Source organism: Petaurus breviceps, unplaced genomic scaffold (assembly GCF_028583685.1).
Source record: "Petaurus breviceps papuanus isolate PSGF00001 unplaced genomic scaffold, PetGlider_PUasm1.0 140, whole genome shotgun sequence".
In the NCBI taxonomy this organism is placed as follows: domain Eukaryota; kingdom Metazoa; phylum Chordata; class Mammalia; order Diprotodontia; family Petauridae; genus Petaurus; species Petaurus breviceps.
In genome coordinates, this window is record NW_027185698.1 from 34,465,125 (window position 1) to 34,491,173 (window position 26,049).

General features: G+C 38.3%; 1 protein-coding gene and 1 long non-coding RNA gene across 2 annotated transcripts in view; one reads left to right on the forward strand and one right to left on the reverse strand.

The window, feature by feature from the left end:
• The window catches only part of STK32B (serine/threonine kinase 32B), a 378,978-nt gene extending 377,730 nt beyond the window's left edge, over positions 1 to 1,248 (forward strand). The window contains exon 12 of the mRNA XM_069074008.1: positions 1,002 to 1,248. Within this exon, the coding sequence (XP_068930109.1) occupies positions 1,002 to 1,140 (139 nt within the window). The 3' untranslated portion in view covers positions 1,141 to 1,248. The remainder of the gene's footprint in view (positions 1 to 1,001) is intronic.
• Positions 1,249 to 11,272: 10,024 nt separating this feature from the next.
• The window catches only part of LOC138150613 (uncharacterized), a 33,246-nt gene continuing 18,469 nt past the window's right edge, over positions 11,273 to 26,049 (reverse strand). Inside the window, exons 2-4 of the long non-coding RNA XR_011165596.1 lie at positions 20,794 to 20,944; positions 20,305 to 20,440; positions 11,273 to 11,542 (exon numbers count right to left, since the gene is read on the reverse strand). This is a non-coding gene — a long non-coding RNA (uncharacterized lncRNA). The remainder of the gene's footprint in view (positions 11,543 to 20,304; positions 20,441 to 20,793; positions 20,945 to 26,049) is intronic.

The window sequence follows — 26,049 nt, forward strand, 5'->3', positions numbered from 1 at the left end:
TGTTGTGTGACTCCATCGTCTTGCTCCCCTGTGAAGAAAAGAAGTTCTAACATATAGTACAGTTATTACAGAGCCTACATTAACAGAGCCAAACTTGGGATCATACAGCATTAGTACCTAAGATGATCCTTGGGTTTGGGAGCAAACTGGGAGATAATTTGGTAATTTGGGAGATGATTTAGTGATCCTGTGCCTTTTTCTTTAACAAATGAGGCAACCAAGGCCCCAGGAGGGGAATAGACTTGTCTTAAAAATCCACAAGCAATAACTGTCAGACTCAAGAGGGGACCCCAGTTTCTGCCCTCCAGGAGCATGTAAATAAACATGTACCTACATTATACTTGCAAAAGAGAAGGAATGAGAGGTTGGGGCAAGACCAATAGGGAACTGATTAAATACCCCTTCCCTAGCTCCAGCACGGTTGTCACCCTTCTGAGACTGCAGTCATATCTGCCATTCAAAAGAATAGTTCCCAGGCATGCAATTGTTCTCAAAGGCATGACTTAAAATAACTGAGAAATGTGTAGAGTTGCATAGGGTCGGTGACATCAAACTTCATAGAAGAAAGAAGCTTTATATGTCTTCAACCGGATCATCTGAGGTCTAGAGAGGGGAAGAGACTTGTTCCGGGTCATAGTTAATTGATGTCTTACCCAACTACTTCACTTAGGTTGTAAAAAAATTGTCCTTTGATATAAAATGAAGGACAATTTTTAGAAAGACCTTTACACTTAGAATCAGAAGACTTGAGTTTGGATCCCATTTCTATCACTTAATACTTGTGAGACCCTGGGAAAAAAATCACCCTTTTTTCTGATCCTCGGTTTACATATTTGTAAAAATAAGGAAGTTAGGTTGTTTGCTAAAATTTTCTTTGGCCCTATGGATTATAATTGCATTTTGTGAACTACCCAGTCCTTTCAGTCCTACTCTTCAACATGAGCACTCCATGTTCTTGGAAACTAATTCCGTGTCCTGTTCTGTGCTGTGATTGGTTCCAGGTTGAGAAGACAGCAGGATACAAGTGGGCAGCTTCCCATTGGTGAGAACCATGTGGCACCCCCGGTTCATGGGAAACTCCAGGATGGCAGAAACAACAACATCCTGAGTCAGGCCTGCACACGTGGCTGCAGCTGCTAGGCTCCTGTGGCCTGGCATGAACCATGTCTGAGTCTCAGTTCCCTTCTGTGCATGTGATGGTATCTCTGTGTCCCCTCCCTCACAACCCCCCCCCCCAAAAGCACTAAACTAGGACTCAGGAGACATTCGATCTAGTCCCACGTTCACCAATGACTCTATGTGAGACCTTGAGTGAGGTCCTTCCCTTTGCTTCCCGTCTGAGCATGGGCAAGTCAACCGACCTCTCTCCTGGCCTCAGTTTCCTCCACTTTAAAGTGAAGGGGTTGGACTAGATGGTTTTTAAGTGTCCACTCCAACGCCAAATCCTATGATAACTTTTCCAGGCCTTTATGACCTCATCTGTCAAATGGGAATAATAGTCCCAGCCCTGCTACCTCACAGGGCTATTGTGAAGGTCAAACTTTGTGACAGATGGGAAAACCCTTCTAAAAAGTACAAATCACTATATAAAGCCAATATCTAGAGGTAAAAAGGATACTGGCCCAAGGAACAGGAGGAGGATGGGGTTCTGGTCCCAGCTGTTCTACAAATTATGTGACCTTGGGCAAGGTCACTCTCCTTCTCTGGGCCTTAATTTCCATGTTTGTTAGATTACATTAGATTAAATTACTTAAAATCTCATTGGGCACTAACATTTTAGGTTCTACCTTCTAATGTCCCTTCCAGCTTTAATATTCTAGATTTTGTTCTAAAGTTTCTTCTTGTGCCATCATACTAGGTTCTAAGGTCCCTTCAGGCTCTGATATTCTATGTTCTAAGACTCCTCCTGGCTCAGATGTCTTATGTTCTAAATCCCCTTCCAGCTTTACCTTTCTAGGTTGTAAGGTCTCCTCAATCCTAACTTTTTTTTAAAACCCAATTACAGATAGCCCATCCAAGTTCACAATTCAATTCATCTCCGGGAATTCTAACCCTGCCCAAAATGCACTTTTGGAAAGCTAAACCTCATCAGCACCAACAAATCCGTACATCATGGGAGATAATCATCTTCAGAATCTGGGAACCAAACTTGAAACTTTGTAGTTTACATTCTCTGAGGCCACCTTGTGGGGTTTCAGCCCCTTCACAAGGGCCCCTTCCCTCCCTGAGATTCCTGTGCCAATCCACTTTTAAGGACATTGTGTTCTTTTGATGTATGTGGAGCCTACCTACAGCACCTGGAAGCTGGGGCTCCCTGTGATTGCTAAATGTGACTAGAACATGTACTGCCTCTTGTATCAATGTGTCTGTACCTGATGTCTCTGTGACTGCAGTGTTCTCTGTAGCCAACACCTAATACTGGCAATCAACTACCTGAAACCTAGTCATGCAACATGAATGTAAACCTGGCTCATTTGTTCTCCCTCCACCCAATGCCTTCCTGTGAGATGAATAAAAAGAACTTATTCTAATGGTATTAGGATGGTGAAGGACCTTGGTCCTAGTTCCAGATGAGGAAATAGCTGACCCAGCCAAACATGATGCCCACACAGACTTAAAATATGTCTTCTATGAGACAGATACAGCAAAAATCCTGTCATCAAGAAATGTTCAGGGGTAACACTGTGGGGGGCTGGCAGAGGAAGGCAAGGGAGGGCATAAAAGGGAAAAACAACACAGATAGATCTAAATGAAAAAAGTAGAGAGTAATAGGTCCAAAGGTCTGAAATCCAATCAAAGCTTTCCAGGGAAATCTGAGGAAGGGAACATTGCTTTTAGTTGTATGGAATCAGAAAAGACTTCATAGAGATGGGCCTGATGGATGTAATTTAAGAAACATTTTCATTTAGAAGGTTTCGCCTGTTGGAAAACCAAGAATTCTTTGGTATGTTCAGGGAAACAATTGACATTTGGGAGAAACATTTCTCTCTCTTTCCCTGGGTATCCCCACAGTTCGGAAAGGAGATAGGAGTCCTGGTATATTTTCTACTTTTAAACTTGCTCCCCATACATGTGGATAAGTGCATGGCTGTGACTGTGAATTGTGTTTTTACTTTGTATAACTTTTCATCTGGAAGCCAAATTCCATTTTCACCTTTTTACCATGTAAGTTAGGTCCTTGAGACACGACAATAGCCTATCTTCTTTTTTTAAGAGAATATTTTTACTGTATTGTATTGTTTTGTAACTTTTTTTTATAAGAACAATATTTTTTTTTCTTTAGAGTTGGGTCTATTTTTAAATTGTGTTGCTTACTTATTCAAGACTCCTTTTGCATTATTTCACAGTAATCTGCATTCTTGCTCTGTCAGCTGAGCAAGTCATTCAGAGGAATGAAGTCAGTGTCTACACTGGCCCTGTCAGGGCTGCAAATGATTCATCTTCTTGGTTTCATTCGTCAAATAGAGCGCAGGGACCAGACTAACCCCAGAGTCAGGAAAGGACATTGTTTTTCTGAGATCTGCTTGGGTCCATATCCATCATTCAGAATAAATTCTTTCTTGCTCATCCCTTCTTACAACCTTGGGTGTTTTTTGTTTGTTTTATAGTGTTTTCTTGGGAGAGTTGGCAACATCATTGCATCTTTGAAGACACCAGAGTGAAATTCACATGGCAGTAGGGAGTATTCTATGTTTCACCATGAAAGCAAGTTTTGCCTGTGATTGTGATGGAAAGTACAATGGACAAGGGGTCAGAAAACTGACCTGACTTTCAGCCTCAGACCCGTCATTCCAAATCCCAGGGCCTCAAGTTCCTCATCCAAACAATGAAAAGATTAGAGATTATGATCTCCAACCTCCTTCCAACTTAGACCTCTGTATATGCTATGTTCTAATCACCCTTCTAACTCTAAGGTTTTATGTTCTACATTCTAAGGTTCCTCCTAATTCTAATGTTCTACATTAAAAATCCTTTCCTCACCTAACATCCAAAGCTTCCCCCAGTGTTACTAAGTTTTGGCATGGGAATAGGCCTGGGCAGGATTTTAAAGTAGATGAAATATATTCTTGGTGCTCTGCCATATTCCTTTCTTAGTCACTCTCCCAATACTTGGTGCCCTACCTCCCCTGCCTGGCCAGTCACCCAAATCTTTCAAACTTTTCTCTGGTTTCACAATATTCCTCCTTTACCTCCTAACTTCTTTTTGTAGTGCCTTCCCTCAGTGTCCCATGTATCAACATTACCCTGAATTTGAACAGATTTTTTCGAATCCATGGTTCTTATATTTATCCCTATTAAATTCCTTCCTTCTACTCTACCCACACCAAAATTCCCATTCCCTCAATGTGGTTGATTTCCCATAGGAAAGTAATCTGAACAAACTAATATATAGTAAAGAGTGAGTAATTAAGACTAAGAAAATTAAGCAATTCTCTTTTAGGAGAAGGACAATTATCTCAATAGACTAAAATGGTAGGCTGAAGAGAAGAGTCAACACTTATTCATTAATTACTTACTATATGCCAGGCATTGTGCTAAGCACTGAGGATGCAAAGAAAGGAATAAAAATGTTCCTCCTTTCAAGGAGGGTACATTGTAATAGGGGAGACATGTCAATAACCAGGTACATACAAGATACAGAGAGTAGATGAAGGTCAATCTGAAATGGTAAGAAATTAGCAGCTGAGGGACTGAGAAGAGCTGAATCCTGAAGAAAGCCAATGAAATGAGTAGGCAGAGTTCTCTAGTCATTGGAGAAAGTAATAGGGAAGTTCAGAAGCAGGGAGTGATTAGAGAGAAAATCTTTCCATTCATTGGGTCGCTAGGTGAGGCAATGGATAGAGCACTGGGCCTGAAATCAGGAAGACCTGAGTTCAAATCCACTCAGACACCTACTATCTGTGTGACTCTGGGCAAGTCCATTAACCCCTGTTTGTCTTAGTTTCTTCATCTGTAAAATGGACATAATAACAACATCTTGGGTATGATAAGGACCAAATGAAATAATAATTCTAAAAAGCACTTAGCACAGTGCATGGCACATGGTAAGCACTATATAAATATTAGCTATTACCATTTATTATTCTTTTTGACATGTTGAGAATCACTGAATATAATTAAATCTTCCTTAAGACTCTAATTAGAGTTCCCTTGCTTGTAATAATGAAAATAATGATAGTAGCCACTTCATGAGGTCCTTGTGAGTGTCAAAGGATAAAACATATGCCAAGTTCTTAAAGTGATACATAAATGCTACCAATTATTATTTGGCCATCTAGCAGGTGCAGTGAATAGAGAATTGGGACCTGTAGGCAGGGAGGCCTGAGTTCAAACCTGTCTTAGACACTTTAAAGCTGTGTGATACTGGGCAAATAACTTTGGTTCTAGATGCCTCAGTTTACTCAACTATAAAATGGGGATGATTATGGCACCTACCTCTTAGGGTTGTTGTGAGGATCAAATGAGATAACTATAAAGCATTCAGCACTGTGACTGGCACATAGTAGGCATTTAATAAATGCTTGATCCTTCTCTCCCTCCTTATAAAATAAAACTTCGTGTAAGGTAGAGTCTGGAAAAGGGTCCTGGAATAAGAGTCATTAAACCTATACTAGGGAGGAATAGAGACAAGATGGCAGAGTACAGGCAGCAGCCCAACCAAACTCTCCCAACATACTTCTCCAAACACCTTTAAAATAGCTATTCAAGTTAAATTTTGAAGTAGCAGAGTCCAGAAAGGTCAGAATGAGACGTGTTTCCAGCCTAAGATAATGCAGGAGGTCAGCAGGTAAGGTCTATAACACCATGGTGGGGGCCAATCAGGAGAGCACATGATGGCAATATCAGCAGTGGGCCGTAGAGGTGACTACAGCGGTAGCAGGAACAACTTTGGGAGCTCTCAGCCCAGAGATTCTAAGGAGGTTGAACAACCGGTCAGAAAGAGGTTAAGGTGACCTTATTATGGCTAACACTGGGTACAACAGGCCTGATTGGTAAATCTACTCAGGAAGAGTTCCGAGTTGTAGTTCCAGGGTGCAAAGGAGTACTTGTGGGTGGTCAGAAGAGAACAGGGGCCCTGGACACAGTTCCAATTCAGAAAGGAGCACTAATGTTTGTAGTTGCAGGAGAGCAAAGGACCTATTCATAGGTCCAGGTCCAAGAGAAGTGCTGGTGTTTGCAACCGCAGGGGAGCAGGGCCCTACTTGGTTAAAGACCAGAGCATAGACAAGCAGCATAGTAACTACACCTCTCCCAGAATCACATCACTTTAGAAACACTAAAATCTTGCAGACCCCCCAGAACTATCACTGAAAACAACAGTGTGAAAACGTTTGAAGCTTGGGACAGTGGCCAGGGTGAGCAGAGCCCAACTTTAACATAAAGCTCAAAGTCAGGAAACAGTCTGGAAAAATGAGCAACAACAACAAAACCCTTGACTGTTAAAAAAAATCATTAAATCATCAAAAAAAAGTATACTATGTGGGCAGGGAAGACTAAAGCATAACTCAGAAGAAGACAATAATGCAAAAGCAGCTACAAGCACAGCCTCAAAAAAAAATGTTAAATGTACCTAAACTCAACAAGAATTTCTGGGAGAGTTGAGGAAAGAAATAAGAGAATTACAGGAAAATTTGGGAAAAGAAATGAGAGTGGTGCAAGAAAATTATGAAAAGAAAATAAACAGTTTGGTAAAAGATGCACCAAAAAAGTAAAGAAAATTGAATTGGCCTAATGGTTTAAAAAAAAGAGGAACAAAAATTCACTGAATAAAAGAACTCCTTGAAAAACATAATAGGTCAAATGGGGAAAAAAAAGTACAAAAGCCTCCTAAAGAAAATAATTCCTTAAAAATTAGAATTGGGTAACTCATTGGAAGGTAATGACTCCATGAGACATCAAGAAAGTATAAAACAAAGGCAGAAGAATGAAAAAATAGAAGAAAATGTAAACTATCTCATTAGAAAAACCTGGAAAATAGATTGAGGAGAGATCATTTAGGAATTAATGGACTATCTAAAAGGCACTTTTTAAAAAAAGAGCCTAGCATCATATTTCAGGGGAAAGAATCAAGGAAAACTTGCCCCAATGTCTTAAATCCAGAGGATAAAACAGAAATTGAAAGAATCTACCTATCACCCCCTTAAAAAGGTCCTAAAATTGAGGGGTAGCTAGGTGGCATGGTGAATAGAGCACTGGCCCTGGAATCAGGAGGACCTGAGTTCAAATCTGACCTCAGACACTTAACACTTACTAGCTGTGTGACCTTGGGCAAATCACTTAACCCAAATTACCCTTCTTTTCCTCCTCCAAAAAGCACGCACGAGCACACGCGCACACACACACACAGAGCAAAGATTCTGGAATTGTTAAAAAATAAGGCCCAAAATGAGAACTCCCAGTAATATTACAGCCAAGTTCTAGAGCTCCCAAATCAAGAAGTATAGTAAGCAATCAGAAAGAAATAATTCAGATATCATGGAGTCATAGAATCACATAAGATTTAGCAGCTTCCACATTAAAGGAGTTTGGAATAGGATATTCTGGAAGGCAAAGGAGCTAGTATTACAACCAATAATAATTAATCTACTCAGCAAAACTGAATCCTTTAGGGTAAAAATTAATATTTAATGAATTAAAGAACCTTTAAGTATCCTGATGAAAGACCACAGCTAAATAGAAAATTTGACATTCAAATACAAGACTCAAGAGAAACATAAAAAGGTAAATGTAAAAGAGTAACCATAAGGGACTCAATACAGTTAAACTGTTCACATTCCTACATGAGAAGATGATACATGTAACTCCTAAGAAATTTCTCATTATTGCAGCAGTTAGGAGTCTACATAGACAGAGAGCATGTGTGTGAGTTAATTATATTGGGATGATATCCAAAATATTAAATGAAGGAATAGGAAAGAGGGTTGCACTGGGAGAAGGGACAAGGTAGAGTGGGAAAATTTTTCTCACATAATAGAGGCATGCAAGGAAGAACTTATATAGTGGAAGGGAAAATGGGAGGGAAGATGGTAGGCAATACTTGAATTTCTCTCTCATTGTAATTAGTCCAAATAGGGAAGACTATATCTATATATCTAAATGCATATATACTATATATTATATATTCATATATCTATCTATATCTATACTTTCATATCTATCTATTCATCTATCATCTATCTATCTATCTATCTATCATCTATCTATCTACATACACACACTCAGTTGGTTATAGAAATCTCTTATCCAATAGGGAACTAGGAGGGAAGGGGAAAAGAGATATGGGGAAGGGATGATAAAAGAGAGGGGAGATTAAGAGAGACAGTGTTAATGGGATGGAAAATCTTCCCCACTCATTAATAGGCCTCACTTGGAGCCCATTAAGGGAAGCTTTCTTAGGAGAGGCTTGCTTGTAGGAAGGCTTTCACACCTTTTGCTAATTTCTCATTAGGTACTGAGTCATGATGGTTGTGATGGTTTCTGACTCTGAGAAGTATATACACTGATTTGGTATTTTGCTTTGGGGACTTGCTACTGAGAAGGATCTTGTGATTCTCTGGTTGAGATTCTGAGTGGCTGTATGTTCAGAGCTCCCTGATTGCTCAGATGTAAAGGCTCTCTTGATCCAGGAATGTAAGTAAAGTATATAGCAATATTGCTTTGATTCAGGCAGTCAGAGCCCTGTATGTTGGTCTTTATTTCTCTGCTTTTGTCTTCTCTGTTTGTATTTTCTCTGAAGTTCAGGGTGTTGACTTTTCCCCTGAAGTAGTGGATGTAATGAAAAAAGATTTTTTACCCCTTAAACAGCCATCTTTCCTAGTAAAGGAGATCGAAGAGCCAGTGCTAGCAGCTATCCTGGGTATGCCAGTGTGATTGCTGCTACAAGTGGTCAGAAGCAAAACAATTTTTTTTGAGGAGAGACAAAATAAAAAGAGCAAAAGGATAAACGAAAGAAAACAGGATAGAGGGAAATATACAGAAATCATAACTGTGAATGGAAATGAGATAAGTTCACCCATAAAATTGAAGAAGATAATAGAGTGGATTAAAAACCAGAATCTAGCAACATGTTGTTTTCAAGAGACACACTTGAAAATGAAAGACACACAGAGTTAAGATAAAGGGCGAAAGCAAAATCTACTATGCTTCAACTAAAGTAAAAAGGGCAGGAGTAGCAATCATAATTTCAAACAAATTGAAAGCAGAAATTGACTTAATTAAAAGAGATAATCAGGGAAATTACATTTTGCTAAAACGTACCAGAGGCAATGAAGTAATATTAAAAAAAATTACAGCAAATTTCTCTGATAAAAGTTTTGTTTCTCAAATAAGTCAGATTTATACAAACAAAAACCATTCCCCAATTAATAGATGGGCAAAGGATATGAAAGGGAAGTTTTCAGACAAAGAAATCAAAGCTGTCTGTAGTCATATCTTTCAACATATACATATATATATGAAAAATGCTCTAAGTCACTATTGATTAGATAAATATAAATAAACAAGTCTGAAGTACTACCTCACACCTGTTGAAAATGACAAATGCTTGAGGGGATGAGGGAAAAGATGTACTAATGTGTTATTGGTGGAGCTGTGAACTGGTCTAACCACTCTGGAGAACAATTTGTACTATGTCCAAAGGGCTATAAAAATGGGCATACCCTTTGATTCAGCAATACCACTACTAAGGACTGAATCCCAAAGAGATGAAAGAAAAAAGGAAAAGGACCTACATATACAAAAATACTTATAGCAGCTCTTTTTCTGGTGGAGAAGAAATGGAAATCAAGGGGATGATAATCAATTGGGAAATGGCTGAATAAGTTGTGGTATATGATTGTGATATAGTATTATTGTGCTATAAGAAATGATGAGGGGAATGGTTTCAGAAAACAACAACAGCATGTCACAACCTATGTGAACTGAAGCAAAGTGAAGTAAGAACTGGGAGATCATTGCAAACGCTCAGAGCCATGTTGTAATGATCAGCTGTGAAAAGCTTAGCTACTGATCAATATAATGATCCAACACAATTACAAACTACTCCTGATGAAAAAATGCCATGAACTCAGTGCAAATTAAAGTATAATTTTCTTGCCTTATTTTGGAAATATGGAAATATGTTTTGCATGATTTCACATGCATAATTGATATCATTTTGCTTGCCTTCTCAGTGGGTGGGGGAGGGGCTGCAGGGAGACAGAGGATTTGGAACTCAAAATTTAAAAAGAAAAGAATGTTAGAATAGACAAATGTTTTAATGAAAAAAACCAAGAATATATACATACACATATATATACAATTGAAATGTGTATATATATATATATATATATTAGAAGATTGGCAATATGTATTAGAAGAAATTTTGATCTATTTGAGATTAATTTATTCATTAAAGTTAAATGGCATATAAAAAAACCCTAGGCTTTACCACTTATGGAGTAACCTTCAATTATAGCATTGAGAGCCAGGATTTTAGAGATCACTTAACCTCAGACCCTCGTTTTAGTGATAGGGTGCCCAACTAGTTGTATAATAGTTATTATACCACTCCATATCCTCTGGTTCATAACATTACACCATGTGAAAATTTTAATCAAGACAGAACAATCAGGGTTTTACACCAAGGTGGGAAGAAGGTCCCAAGAGTACCATCCCAGCTTAGATAGAGTTGTTACTGAGTGGTATCATACTCTTTGTGACCCCATTTGGGGTTTTCTTCACAAAGGTACTGGAAGGGTTTGCCATTTCCTTCTCCAGCTCATTTTACAGATGAAGAAACTGAAGCAAATAGGGTTGAGTGACTTGTCCAGGGTCATACAGTTAATAAGCCTCTGAGGTCAAATTTGAAATCAGGAAGATGAGTCTTCCTGATTCCAAGCCCAGTGTTCTATCCGTTGCACCCATCTGGCTGCCCCATTAGATGCAGAAATTATTAAACGTGTACGGTACTAAGCTCTAGAGATACTAAAACAAGCAAGACAAACTCTGCTTTCAAGAAGTTTACATTCTGATTGGGGAACACAATACACAAAGAGGAGCTGGAATGAAGGAAGTATACAAGCAAGCAGCCACCAGAGAGTGACATGGAGGCATGGTTCCAGGAAACAAGAAGTCAAAGTTCACTTATCACAGCCTGGCTTCCCAGGAGCAGAGCCCAAGGTTTTGGTGGGAGGGAGATGACAGTGATTGACAGAATGCAAGCAGCTCAGTGGAGGGATGTCCAAAAGATTTCCAAAGAATTCTTTCTTCTTACCCCCAACCACAATGCATGCTACAACTGGCTATGATTTGCCCTTGTCCCCATTTTCGGCCAACTCCTCTTGTTCCCCCTTTTTTCTCCTTGTTGGCTCCATCCCCATAACAGCAATGGCATGCTTCCCCTCTCTTAAGGCTGGGGAATAGTCCTTCCTTCTTCAAGATCTTAGAAATTTCATCTTATCCTCAGGTCAGCTTTCTTCTTCCTGCCACCCACCAGTGAGAGCTTTGTCCCATGTTAAATCTCTTGGGCAAATCATTAGCTTCTTGGAACATAGTTTTGCATCTGTAAAAATTTAAAATGTTAAATATAAAATATTATTTGTATTACATTTGCAAACAGTCTAAAATTACATCATTCTTTATCCCTTCTATTTCCTTTCCCCAAATCCCAAAATTGTTAACGTAGGCCACAGAGAATTAAGGGTTGTTTTGCATTTTTGAAGTATTTTTCATGGAGTTGCTAGAAAGATTCAGCCCCTAGTGGCCTTACCTCTGATGATGAGGCTTCTATGAATAAATCTAGACTGGTTTTGGATAGTACATACAGTATATCACTAGGCTTCTGATCAAAGCCTTTTCACATTGGTAGGCAATGCTAGACCTTGTGGTCCCCTGGCATGCCTTTGAGAGCCTAGAGTTACTTTTATGCCAGAATGAAGAAGAAAATGAGAAGAAATTTAGTCATAAGAGTTACCAAAGAGATGCTTTTCCAGGTAGTCATGGAATGGAAAGAGCATTACACTGAGCTGGGTTCAAATTTCTTTTCCCTACCACTAACAAGCTGTGTGAACATAAGCAAGACACCACCTCTGGGCCTCAGTTTCCTGACCAATATAATAAAGACAGCAATACCTGCCTCATAGAGCAGTTGTGAAGATAAAATGATAAATTATCTGTGCAAAACCATTCTCCGCAGAAGCAGGAAGCATGTTCCACAGATTAAAATAATGTTTTAAAATATATATATATATCTATGTATATATGTGTGTATATGTGTACATATGTGTGTATACATATATATGTATATACTTAAAATCCGTATTCCTTCATCTCTAAGCAAATTTTGCAGATACTGCTCTTAAGTGCCTTATTTCTGCCAAGGGCATAGTTGGCCAGGTTCACAATCTAAGAGTTAGCTTCAACTCTTCATTCTTATCTCCCAATCCAACACCCAATCAGTTGCTAACTCTTTTTATTCTGTCTTTATGACTTCTTACAAATCTACCTCATTTTCTCTATTTAACCAGATATTACACCTTTTCAAACTGTCCTCATTCCTCACCTGGATTGTTGCAGTTGCAAATATATATTAATTGCTTACTTTATTCCAGGCACTCTACTAAGTGCGGGGGGCACAAAAAAGGTGAAAATAGTCTTAAGTGTGCCTTGAGGACAATATCACTTTTCAAATATCTGAGGAATTGTCATGTACAAGAGAGATTATACTTTTGCCTTACCCTAGAGGGTAGAATTAGGACCAATGGGTTGAAGTCATATATGTTATATACTCCCTCCCTAAGGTCTTTCTCTTTTCCAATCTATTCTCCATACAACTGTGAAATCGGCACTATTTGAAGCTGATCATACCACTTCCCTTGGTCAAGATGCATCAGTTGGCCCCTAGTGCCTCTAGGATGAAAGACAAATTCCTCTGCTTTGAATTGAGTCTTTTACTATCTGACCAGCTGGATTATGTACAGTTCTCCCCCATTCACTTTCTCTACCTACTTTCTTATCTCATATTCCCCATACACAAGATTATATCTCTCATCTCTACCTTTGCACAAGGTATCACCTGAGCTGAGATGCTCTCCTTCCTCATTTCACATCCAGGAGCCTCTAACTCCCTTCAGTTCTTTAGTTCAAATGCCTCTTCCTACATGAAACCTTTCCTAATTCCGCCAATTTTTAGTGCTCTCCCAGAGATGATTTTGGGCAGTTGGGTGGCTCAGTGGACAGAGCACTGGGCCTAGAGTCAGGAAGACTCATATCCCTGATTTCAAACCTTGTCTCAGACTCTTACTGTGTGACCCTGGGAAAATCACTTAACTCTCTTTGCCTCAGTTTCTTCATCTGCAAAATGAGCTGGAGAAGGCAATGGCAAACTGCTTCAGTATCTTTGCTCAAAAAAACTCAAAACAAAACAAATAGGGTCATGAAGAGTTGAACATGACTGATTAATGCAAAGTAATGGCTTTGCATTAATTTCATATATACTCCATATTTATCTGTGTGTATATTGGTTCCCAGCCATAGACTATAAGCTTCTTTTGGGCAAGGACTATTGTTTCTTTCCTCTAGTCTTAATCCTCTGCACCTAAGTGGTAGTGCCAACACATCAGTGTTTAATAAATGATTATTAAAATTAATTCAATTGAACCTCCATTTCCATTAAAAATGATCACGGCATTTTTTGTTTTCTTTATTCTACACTAATCTTTTCTGAATTGAGTCACAAATAAATCTATAATAATTCCCAATAATTTGGTTTAATAAAGAAAAAATCACTGTTAGTCATCTCCATTTCAAGCAGATAATGGAAAAATCACATGGGAGAGAGAAAGAGCTCTAAATGAGAGGAATTTGAAGCTGGGTTTTCTGATCTGTAAAATGAGTTGGCAGGATTAGATGTTATCTAAGCTTCCCTTCCAGCTCTAATATACTATTGGAGAGCCCTTTCCAGCTCCAAAATCTGTGCTTGCAAAATGTTATAGCTGGAAGGTATCTCAGATGTCATCTAGCCCTTCCTATATTGAAAGCCAAGAACCCATGCACTGCCTGAAGATCTGCAGTAGTGGAAGCAGGCCAGGCGAGAAAGGAGGAGTCACGGCCTATCAAGGTACTACATTCTATGGTTGGACAGCTCCAATTATTAGGATACTTTTTGGGCTTTTTTCCTAGCATCAAGATGAAAACATCTTCTCTTCAACTTCTATCCCTTACTCCTTAATTTTTACTCTCAAGACAAACAGAACAAAACAGCAACAAGGAATAGAAAAGAGACTGTTTCTGGAGTTCAAATTTGAATCCCTGCTCTGACCACTTGGGTGACCTTGGGAAAAATCAGTACTTCCCTGATCCTAGTTTTCCCATCTGTAAAATGAAGTGTTTAGAATATATTTATTAAAATGAATTCAAATGAGCCTCTGTTTCTATCCAATAATTATCATAGGAGCATTTTTCATGCTCTTCACTCTCAACTTATCTCCACATTTCCAAATCTATACAATTCATTTCTTTTTTTTTTTTAAGCAATCAGGGTTAAATAACTTGCTCAAGGTTACACAGACCGTTATTTCTGGGTGTGGTGCTGAGTATCTGTGCCCAGATTTGATCCCCAGGTCATCCTGACACTGGAGCTGGTGCTCTTACTCGCTGAGCCACCTGGCCACCCCTAAGCAATTGGGGTTAAGTAACTTGCTCAAGGCTACACAGCCAGGTGTTTCAGGATGGGTGCTGAGTGTCGGAGCCCAGATTCGATCCCCAGGTCATCCCGACACTGGAGCCGGTGCTCGTACTCACTGTGCTACCTGGCCGCCCCTACAATCCATTTCTAAACCTAGAATTTGAATTCATGAGACTGGTATTCAGAATGAAGGAGGTCCTTATTTTCTTGTACATAGCCCTGGAGAGACCTAGGTTTGAATCCTATTTCCTACGCAAAACTACTTATATGACCACAGTATGGAATAATGTATTCGGTACTGGGTATCATTATTTAAACAGGACTCTGGAAAACTGTAGGTATCCAGAAAACGTAAACTGAAGTGATGACGGGTTTATAAACTATTCCATTCAAAGATTAGTTAAAATGATTGCATGTAGCCTCAACTCTATCAACATTTATTCATTGCTTAATTTATTCCAGGCACTCTACTAAGTGCTGATGGTTTAAAAAAAAAATGGGGGCAAACATAGTTTTTAAGTGTGTCTTAAGGAGCTCAGGACAATATCACTCTTCAAATATCTGAGGAATTGTCATATGTAAGAGAGATTATATTTTTGCTTTACCCTAGAGGGTAGAACTAGGACCAATGGGTAGAAGTTATAGGAAGGGAGATTTAAGCATTGTGTGCCAAATATCCAATTAGAAGATGAGCTAGGAATAATTCAACCATTCTATGATAGTGGTGAGAGTTCTGGACCCAAAGACCAGGCTGTGAATTAAAGTCAGGGGTCTGCTGGAACCAGTTCATTCTCTTTTTGAAAGCTGATGGTGAAATTCTCAGTGTGAGCATTTATACCTTGGAAATTGACAAATGCGACAAAAGTTGATACGTGTTACACACACACACACACACACACACACACATACACATATACACACATATTTATATATATGTATATATATATATTTCTATATGGTTTGTCTAGACTTAAGAGAATGATGGTGAAAATGTTGATAACTCAGGTGAAGTGTAAAAGTGTGTGGTGAGCATATATTGCTTCCCCCATCCAAGAGCTTGTTATTAAACATTTGCTGGCACATCCTTGATCTGCAGCTTTTCTCCTTAGATGTCCTATATTTCAAAAGTCCATCTCCCTCTCTGAGATCACTTGAATTAGGAGATATCTGATTTTTAAATCTTATGATCCTAGGTTCAGTATAAAGAAGAGTTTTCAACAATTTGAGATCTCCGATAATGGAACAGGTTGCATTCAATGGTATTTATGTTTATCATCACTCAAAGTTCTTCAAGTAGATGTTGAGCAACCAGTTACCGGGGAGAGGCACCATTGTGTGGTGGAAAGAATGCTAGACATGTGATTGAGTCCTGGTTCTGCCACTAATCATCTGTGGAACCTTATTCAAGTCACTTTATTTCTCTGAGACTCAGTTTTCCCATCTGTAAAATGGGGATGATAATGCTTATCCTTTCAACCTTCAGATAATAATAATTCTTGCTAAAAAGGCATCTTTTTATTTTTTAAATGTTAAAGAGCTATTTCAATATTTTGAAGGAACCATGACCTTATCATTGTGGCCACTTCCTTTACTAGTCCAGTTTAAAACCTATCCATGTATCACCATTATTGCTATTATTACGTGGATTCTACTTACAACAACAATATAGCAATAGTAATAATGGTTCAATTTGTGATTTAACTCTCTCTTTACCTGACTTTGTCAAACAGTTTAAAAGCACCTAATCCTAAGGGATGGCCATGGATATAGCTATTTTTCATTCATTCTGATATCGTGATTCTCTACTCAGAGTAAGTTCAAAATGTAACTCAACCCTTTCAAACTTCTCAGAGCTTGGGAATTATCTCTGCCTTAAAATCACTCAGCAGTAGCTTAATAGCAGTCTTTGATCTAGGAAGAATTCTAGAAACTTGGACTTGGAAGGTCACCTTTAACAGACAAGTCCAAATGACCAAGAAGGACTGAGTTACCCTTGAAACAGAAATCTTCCCCTGGGGTTCATATAATGGAAAGCAAAGAAAGTCTTGTGCTTGTGGTGATTCTATGACTGGGATGTTTATTACACAGAAAAAGCTAACTCCAGAAAGAAGGAACTTTTTGTGAAGTTATAGAAGTCTATAGAGCCCATGAAAGGATCAATCAAGTATTTATGTGACTATGCTAGACAATGGGGATACAAGTACAAAGAAGAAAACAAGGAGGAAACTAGGAGGTGACATAGTACACAGGGTAGTACCCATAGAACTCATCTCCCTGAGTTCAAATCTGGTCTCAGACACTTACTAGCTGTGTGACCCTGGGCAAGTTACTTAATCTCGTTTTCCTCAGTTTCCTCACCTGCAAAATGAGCTAGAGACGGAAATGGCAAACCACTCCAGTATTTCTGCCAAGAAAACCCAAATGGGGTCACAAAGAGTTGGACATGACTGAAATGACTGCATGACAATTCACAAGGAACTTATACTCTAGGGTAAGGGTGTAAGGGAAGCAACAAGGACTTATTTAGGAATAAATAGGATATATTTATAAAATAACAATAAAGTAAATAGATACAAAATTGTTAAATACATTGATTGATGTGAAACCCAGTATCCCCTGATATAGCTCATTCCTTGTTGGGACAGTCCTAATGATTAGAACTTTTTTTTTCTGTCATCAAGTCCGTTTCTGACTTTCTATAACTTCTATGCATTGCTTGTAGGTTTGCTCTGAGAAGTCAAGCAGAACAAGCCTAAGGGGATGTTTAAATCTAAGAAACCTAAGACTTGACATTCTGATGAATAAATTAAAAGCTACATAAAAAAATATTATATCCAGAAAGAACAGACAACATTCTGTAGTGAAAAGAATATGGACTTGAAGAAAGTGTCATGATTTCTATTTTACATAGGAGAAAACTGAGTCTCAAAGAGATTAAAATTATCAAGGCATAACTAATACAGTCAAAAGTTGCACTATGGGGGCAGCCACATAGCACAGTGAGTAAGAGCACTGGCCCCAGAGTCGGGATGACATGGGATCAAATCTGGGCTCAGATACTTAGCACCATACCGAGAAATAACTGGCCATGTAACCTTGAGCAAGTTCCTTAACCCCAATTGCTTGGGGGGGAAAATTGCACTATGAGAGAATACCTTAAAGATAAAGGCAGCATGGAATTGCTTTACCCCAAGGTTCACATCGTTTCTCCCCCAGCAATCAACTGCTCCCTGTTTGTGAGAATCTGGTCCAGAACCAGAATAGAATGTCTTCTTGTTGGTTCTCTCACATTTTTCAAAATGAAATTATCATTACATCAAGTTACAAAGTTATTAGTCTCTCTGCTCTTGGGGGAGAGGAGGAAAGGGTGGGGGGAGAGAGACACACACACAGAAAAATAGAGACAGAGACAGAGAAATGGAGAGAGAGAAAGAGACAGAAACAGAGAGAGAGAAAGGCAGATGGGGTTTATCCAAATGATGGCTGGATAATTGAAGTTACCCATCAGCAACATATCATGTCATGGTGCAAAACTTGTGGTCTTTTCCCCAAACTCCTTACTTTTTTTTTTCTGTCCAAGTGGTTTATAGTATTAATTATTGACAAAATGACCTCTATTTCCTGTTTCTTTAAACTTCCACTCCAATACCCTTTTCTGCCTCTGGTCCCTGGATTTTTTTACATTGAGTATACTTTCTTAAAATGCAATGCTACTTTCCAACCTAATTACTTATCCTGTTTCTTTCAAATGAGGTATATGCATCTAGAGCCTTGGTTCAGTTACTGGGTTCATTCCACTAAATGTCAGTGATGTCCATGAGATCAAATTTTCCCTCATGCATTAGTATCTCCATATGCTTTGTTGTTGTTGCCAAAACTTTGTATATTTGTGTATAGACACTTGAGGCCACTGATTTTACTGCTGATTCCACTCTTGAGTTTTGTGTCTCGTGGATTTCTGATTATCTTGGTTACAATTCTTTTCTCTTCAAGGCTGTTTCCTATGGTATTTAACTTGGTGGTTATCCACTATCCATTTTCTCTTTCTTTTTTAATGTGAAGCCCTTTTGTTCATCTTTGCAAGACACTTGGAAAATAAATTCTTACAAGCTTTTGTTTGGGGTGGAATCTGTCAACCTGGCATTTGTAAGTCATGATCTAGAAATACAAATCCTGTTCTCATGCACAACCTTCTTAGCCAGCTGTTCATTCTCAGTTAAGTTTTTCTTATTCCTTCAATGGACAAACCAGAAGAAAATATAACCTGTTCCCTTGTGCTCTTTGTATTTTGTTTCACTTTTGTCCAAGACTTCATAATTGGCAATACTTTCAGGTTCCTTCCTGTCATTTTCTCCTATGTGAATTGCTGGAATTGGGTAGTTGGCATCCATTTTGATAAGTCTTGGAACGTGCTCTCTTATGGTTAACATTCAAATCCCAGGAAGACAACACACCTCTCTGTCATTGTTTTCAAGTAAGAAAATAGCTGCTTGGTATCCCCTAGCAATCCATCACCAATTTCAACTGCTCTTCTCTTCTTCCTTTGCCTTTTAAGGGATGATTTCTCACCTGATAACTTCTGTGGCCCTATTATAATATTATTGGAAAGGCAAGAAGCTTCTTCCTCCTCAGACATCCAGCTTTCTCCTCTTCAAGAATAGCTATACATTTATTTTCAGGTTCTAATTGCATAGTTGTCCTTTTCTTTTCTCTTCTCCTGTGGGTAATATTCTTCTATGCTTAATCTTCCTTGTAGGGGCCAAGTCCCTCCTCCTTTGTCTCAGATCCCCCCTTTTCCCCATTGGAGCCTTAAATATTTCCTTTAGGAGTCTGTCATTTTCCCTAATTATTGAGGTGGGGAGAGTCACTGACCAGCACCATACAGCAGAGGGAGACAAAACAGGATAGGTCAAAAGTCAGCACAATTCACTGACCCCTATAATGGCACTGTGGGAAGGGGAAGGGGGTCTCTGCTCACCCTACTGCTGCAGTCAGTGGGATACAGGGCTGACAAGAATTACCTCCTCAGACAGGAAGAACAAAAAACCTTTAACGCTCAGCGGGACAGGAAGGAGGGGAAAAAACACACACACACAAGCAACTGGTGAATCCATACACAGAATTGTAGAAGTAAAAAGATCTTAGGATCTCAAATATGAGAGGTGGAAGGAACTTTTGAAGATGAGATATTAATCTTTAATGGGATTTTAGAACCAAGTAATGTTAAATATGAAGGGGTTAGAACATAGGATTTTAGAACTGAAAGTAACCTCAGCATGTTTAACTCACAGGGATCTTAATATAATGTTGGAATTGGCAATGAGGACACTTAGAATACAAAATGCCAGAGTTGAAAAAAAGGCCTTAAGAAACTAGTCATAGGTCATAGTATTATAGCGTATTGGGTTTAGACCTGGAAGACGTCACAGAGGTGATAGGAGATGTGGTCCTCTCTCATTGAGCAGATGAGGAAACTTGTTCTCAGAGAAGGAAGTGACTTGGGACTTGTCCACTTCTAGATTATGTAGGTATTATCAAGGCAGATGTAAAATTCAGCACACTCTTTCATGTATAAATCCAGTGGTCTTTCCATTGTATAACACCGCCTCTCTATGAGATCAACCTGCCTTGCTTCTTACCTTGTTATGTTTCTTTCTGTAATTTTTGCTCTTTTCACCATGGTAAATATGGTTATTCAAAGCCTATGCTGTGTTTCCTGGGGCCTGACTGTTTACTGTTGATTCCATTTCCTCTGCTGACAGCATGCTGTAAGTCCTAGAACAACAACAACCACATTTAATTATGAACTGTCACTGAAAACAAGAGGCTTTTTCTTCTTGTGCAATAAGGGACAAACATGATTAATGGAGTTTCATTGAAGTTGGTGGGAATTTTTAAAATATTGTTTAATTCTTTTTTTTAAGGTATGGGACAGTTATTTCCTACAAATTAAAAGAAGACACAGAACACTCACATGTGTATTTGGGGGGGCGGGGAGGGAACCTTAAAATAGGATTCAGTAACTTAGCTATTAACTCTGTTATAGTCTTATGGGAGATTGAAATTTAAAGCTAATTCAAAGACCATAGTAGCTTGTGGGATTCACAATTAGACATTTTGCATTTTACCTTGACTTTTCTCTCTCCAAAACTCCATTTATATATAGGCTTCAAAATGGTCACACCTGAGTCAAATCCTCTTGTTAGTAGCCATCATCTTCAAAGCAAAGTCTTCTTCTGCTTCCACCTAGTTCCACTCATTGGATCCAGTACCTGTGGACTATTATTTTTTATTTATTTATTTTTCATTCATCAAAAACCTGTCTTTTCTTTCTTTTACCTCCCTTACCCCTAACTAAGAAAGAAAGAAAAACAAAAAACCTGTTACAAACCCACATGGACAAACAAAAAAAAAATTAATGTTTTAATTTGTACTCTAAATTCATCTGTCAATAAGGAAATGTGTAGCATGTTTCATCATGAATCCCCTGGAATTGTAGTTAGTCATTATGCTCATCAGAGTTCCTAAGTCTTTCGAAATTATTTGTCTTTACTATACTATTGCCTTTGTACAAAGTATTATCCTGATTCTGTTCACTTCACTGTGTATCATTTCATATAAATCTTCCTGGATCTCTGAGACTGTCCCATGTATCTTTTCTTACAGAATAGTAGAATTCCACCATATTTAAATACCAAAACTTGTTCAGTCATTTCCAAATTACTGGGCACATCCTCAGTTTCCAGTTCTTTGCCACCATCAAAAGAGCTACTATAAATATTTCTGTTCACCCCTTTCATTTATTTTACTTAGGGCTGATCTCTTAGTCAATTTACCCTCCCTCTTATTCTTCTTTCTTCCTTTTCCTCTTTCCCTGTGGTTCCCTATTTAGTGAAATGTATCTTTGTTCACAACTCTGTAGGCATAGTCTTCTTGTGTTTAGATGAAAGTAAAATTCATGTCACCAGCTCCCCCTGCCCTTTTCCTTCTTGCTTGTATAGTCTTCTACTTACACATCAAATTATATGAAATAATTTCCCCCATTCTTTCCCACTCATACCCATCTTTGTATATTCCTCTTCCCCTAATTTTTCATCTTTTTTTTGGAGGGCAATTGGGGTAAGTGACTAGCCCAAGGTCACACAGCTAGTTTTTGTGTTAAGTGTTTGAGGCCGGATTTGAACTCAGGTCCTCCTGACTCCAGGGCCAGTGCTCTATTCACTGTGCCATCTAGCTACCCCTCTATTCTTCTTTTTAAGATTACAAAGACATAACTAAATAAACCCCACACCTTCTCTTGAGCTAGACCCTTGATGATGATAGGGCTAAGAGGGGACATATGTTCCATTTTCCATATTAAAATGTAAATAATTTATCCTTATTTAATCTCTTACAATTGGTTGTTGGCTCATGTTTACATTTTTTTTTGTCTTGATTCCTATGTTTGCACTTCAAAGTTTCTATGCAGATTTGGTCTTTTTATAAGGAAAGCTTGGAAATCATTCATTTCATTAAAGGTGTTTCCCTTCCCCAACTCACCCACATGATTATACTCAATTAATTTTATTTTTAAATTTATTTTATTATTTTCTAGATAAGTTATTTTTGTTTGTAAGCATATATCCTTTCCCTTCTGGAATATTGTATTCTAAGTTCTAGTAATGGTGGCTGTGAAATCATGTGTGATCCTGACTATGACTCCTTAGTACTTAAATTCTATCTTTCTGGCTGCTTACAGCAATTTTTCTTTGACCTGGAAACTCTAAGTTTTGGCTACAATATTTCTGTTCTTATTTTGGGGTTTCTTTCAGGTTCCCAGTTTGCAGTGTTTAACACAATGTCTGGTACATAGTAGGCACTTAATAAATGTTTATTACATTGAATTTATTCTAAGAGATATGGACATTTTTCTTTTCGTCTTCTTAAAATGGAATGTCTAGGCTCTTTGTTCAGTCATGGATTTTAGGTACTCCATTCTTCAATTATTTCTCCCTTCTTTTTCCTAAGCCACTTGTTTTTGCTATGAAATACATTGTAATTTCTATTTTTTGAGCCTTTTGATTTTATTTGAATATTTATTGTCTTGTAGAAGCATGAGATTTTACTTTGTCTATTTTAATTTTTAGGGAGTTTGTTGGTTAAGGTTTTGTACCTTGTGTGAAGCTGTTGATTCCCTTTCTATTTTTTCGTCCATGGTTATGATTTATTTTCTATTTTTCCTGCAACCTTCATTTTATATATAAAATATATTTTCACTATTTAAAAAAATAATCTCTTCCAAGAATTCTAGTTGAATTTTTGTACAAGCTATGTTTTTCTTCGAGACTTTGCTTGAAGTTAATTTGAAGTCATTGTCTTTTTCTAGATTTGTTTCCTGATAGTCTGTGTCACCATAACAGCTTTTTCACATTGAGATTTTTTTCTTTGGTTCAGTCTTCCAACTCATTTTCTCATTTCAGACTTTATATTAAGAAGGAATGTCTGTGTTAGTGGCATTGCTTTTCTCTTGTAGTAGGGAGTATTATGTTATTTTAGGATCTCAGGCTGGAGACGTGAAAGATTCCAGTCCTCTCAGAATGAACTGATCTAGAGTAAAGTCTGATTTATGCCCTTTTTATCTGAGCTCTGCAAGTTTCCAAGATGTATTTGGCTCTGAGCAAAACATCTGTGGGCTTGCCTCATTTGTAGTTTCAGTAGACTGCTACTGGAATCAGTCCCTATTAGGCAACTGGAAAACTCTACATTGTTAAGAGTGACAGATCTGCAGGCTCCCCTTTAGTCTAGGTCTCCTGCCCCAGTTATTCCACTGAAGTTTTCAAGCTAAGTTCAAAGCTAGAACTGAGACTTTGGTCAGCTCCTGGCATCTGAGCTACATAGCTGCTGCTTGGTACAAAGCATGGGATTCACACTTATTCCTCAATCTAGAACACCAAACCCAGGCACAAATCCTCTACTCATTCTCTAATTATTCCCTAGATCTGTCCCATGGAACTGAGTCATGAGCAACAGAGCCACCAGTTTACTGCTATTCCTGTACCCTACACAAGTTTTAGGTCCCTCTCAGCCGAATCTGGGACTTCTTCCTGTAGTGGTGCACAGTTTTTCCCTACACTGGAACAATCCATGGTAGTTATGGGCTACACCCTGTCGCCTGCATTTGTAGACCTCTCCATCTCCCTATGCCAACATGAGCTAGAGAAATGACTTACTGCCATCCCTTCTTTGACTTCCTGATTTAGGACTTGGTCTGGTGCATGAAGAGTTATGGTGAAAGCTCACTGGACCTCTTTCTACTACTCTGATATTTTTTTCTCTAACTGGATTTGGAAGCAGGTATATGATAGAAAGGAGTCAAAGTCAACTCTAGGATTACAAATCTGGATGGCTAAAAGGATAGTGAAGGATTTTGGAGAAAGCATTTAGGGTAGGAGGGATACAGTGAGTTGTGTGTTGAAAATGTTGAGTTGTAAATGTCTAGCAAATAGGTGGTGATATGGGATTAGATTTCAGGACAGAGTTCAAGATTTGTTAAGTGATTTGAGAAAAGTAGTTGATAAGTGGACACATAGGAACCAGTAAGAACAGCAAATGAGAAAATTAAAGGGAAAAATGAACAGGGGACAGATCCTTGGGGGATAACCATATCCACTAGGTTGGAAATACATGATGATCCAACAACGGAGACTCAGAAGGCACGGTCAGCTGGCTAAGAGGAGAACCAAAAGCAGGCTATACACATTTTCTAGGAGGAGGGAGTGGAAAAGAGTTTCAAAGGCTGGGAAGAGAACAAATATGATAAAATTTGAGAAAAGGTCATAGATTTTTGCAGTTCGGAGATCATTAGTAACCTTGGAAATAATTTCAGTTGAGTACTAGGATCAGAAATCAGATCACAAGGAACTGAAAAGCGAGTTGTTGGAATCAATCAGCAATCACTTATTAAGTACCTATATTGTGCTAGATTTCCCACATATAAATAAGGCAATTGAGACATTTCCTAATCTCAATGTATTTACATCCTCCTGGAATACAATTCTTTGTTAGAGAGGAAAGAGAAGAGCAGAAGCCAAGGTTCTAGGTCCAGCTCTGCCACTATCTACCTGTGAGCAAATTTTTTTTTTACCCCTCTAGGTAACAGTTGCCTCATCTTCAAAGAAATAACAAAAAACAATAATAATAACTTTCATTTAGATAATGTTTTATAGCCACTGTTAACTCCTCAGAGGTCTCGCTGAGGCATAGAAGTAAGCATGAGCTCTTGGAGATCATATCCATGAAGTGCAATGTCTCCCACATCCTACCAAGATGGAAAGGTTTAAAACCTTGACCTAGAAAAAACTGTCATTTATCTGAATACCAACTGAGGTACTGAGTAATTCTGAGAACAACCTAGGTCCACAAGGCTAATTGAAAATATTTTGGACCATAGGAATCCATAAGACTAACTCTGGGTTGGAAGGAGACCTGGAAGAATTAATTATAGTCTGGGTTGGGTAGAGCGGTGGTTCTAAATCTCAAGCCTATAAAGGTTTATTTTATTTTTTTTATAATACAACCGATTTCTTTGTAAGGCTATTTATTTTATTGTACATATATTTAAAATATTGTTCTGAATTGTCCGTTGGCTTCATCAGGATGCCAAAATAGTTCATGATAACTAAAAGGTAAAAGATTCTTTGGTAGAGAGTAGACACACCAATCCATGTATCTTTTGCTGATGAAATTGAAGTTTATGGTAACTTTCCTAAAAATAAGTACTCATATTTAAATAATGCTTTAACATTTATAAACTGTTTTCTTCATGAAAATCATATAAAGCAAGTAGTCTTTAGACTAAGCCTGGTCAATTACACTTGGTCAATTAGAACTCATTCGAAAGGATTTTAACTCACTTGATAGGAATTGTTCTTTTCACATAACCTCTTTAATATGACTGGACTAGATTGTCTTCAAGTACCCATCTGTAATAAGAATGTAAATTTTGAAGATCTTCCCTGCCCCTAGGCTAACGTGCACCTGGAGCCTGGGGTGGGAGGCTTGTTTTTCAGTAGATACTTTTTGATTGGCCAGTGGGTCCAAAATGTTGTTACATTCTCTGAGCCAGGAGAAGGCTATATAAGCCCTGATGTGTAGCTTTGTTTTGGGACTCACTTTGAGAAGTATTCTGTGATTTGATCTGAATTCTGGGAAGCCGTTGTTGAGAGTCTCCCGGCTTTGAAAAACCCAGAATGTAGAAACCCAGATGTTGACTGGGTATGGATGTAATGGTTGGACAGTTTGGAAATCTGTGTACTTGATGTTTCTGTCTTGATAATTATGCCTGTATACTTTGAGGTTCAGGGTGCTGACCTTTTCTCCTGAACAAGGTAAACGATATATGTCTG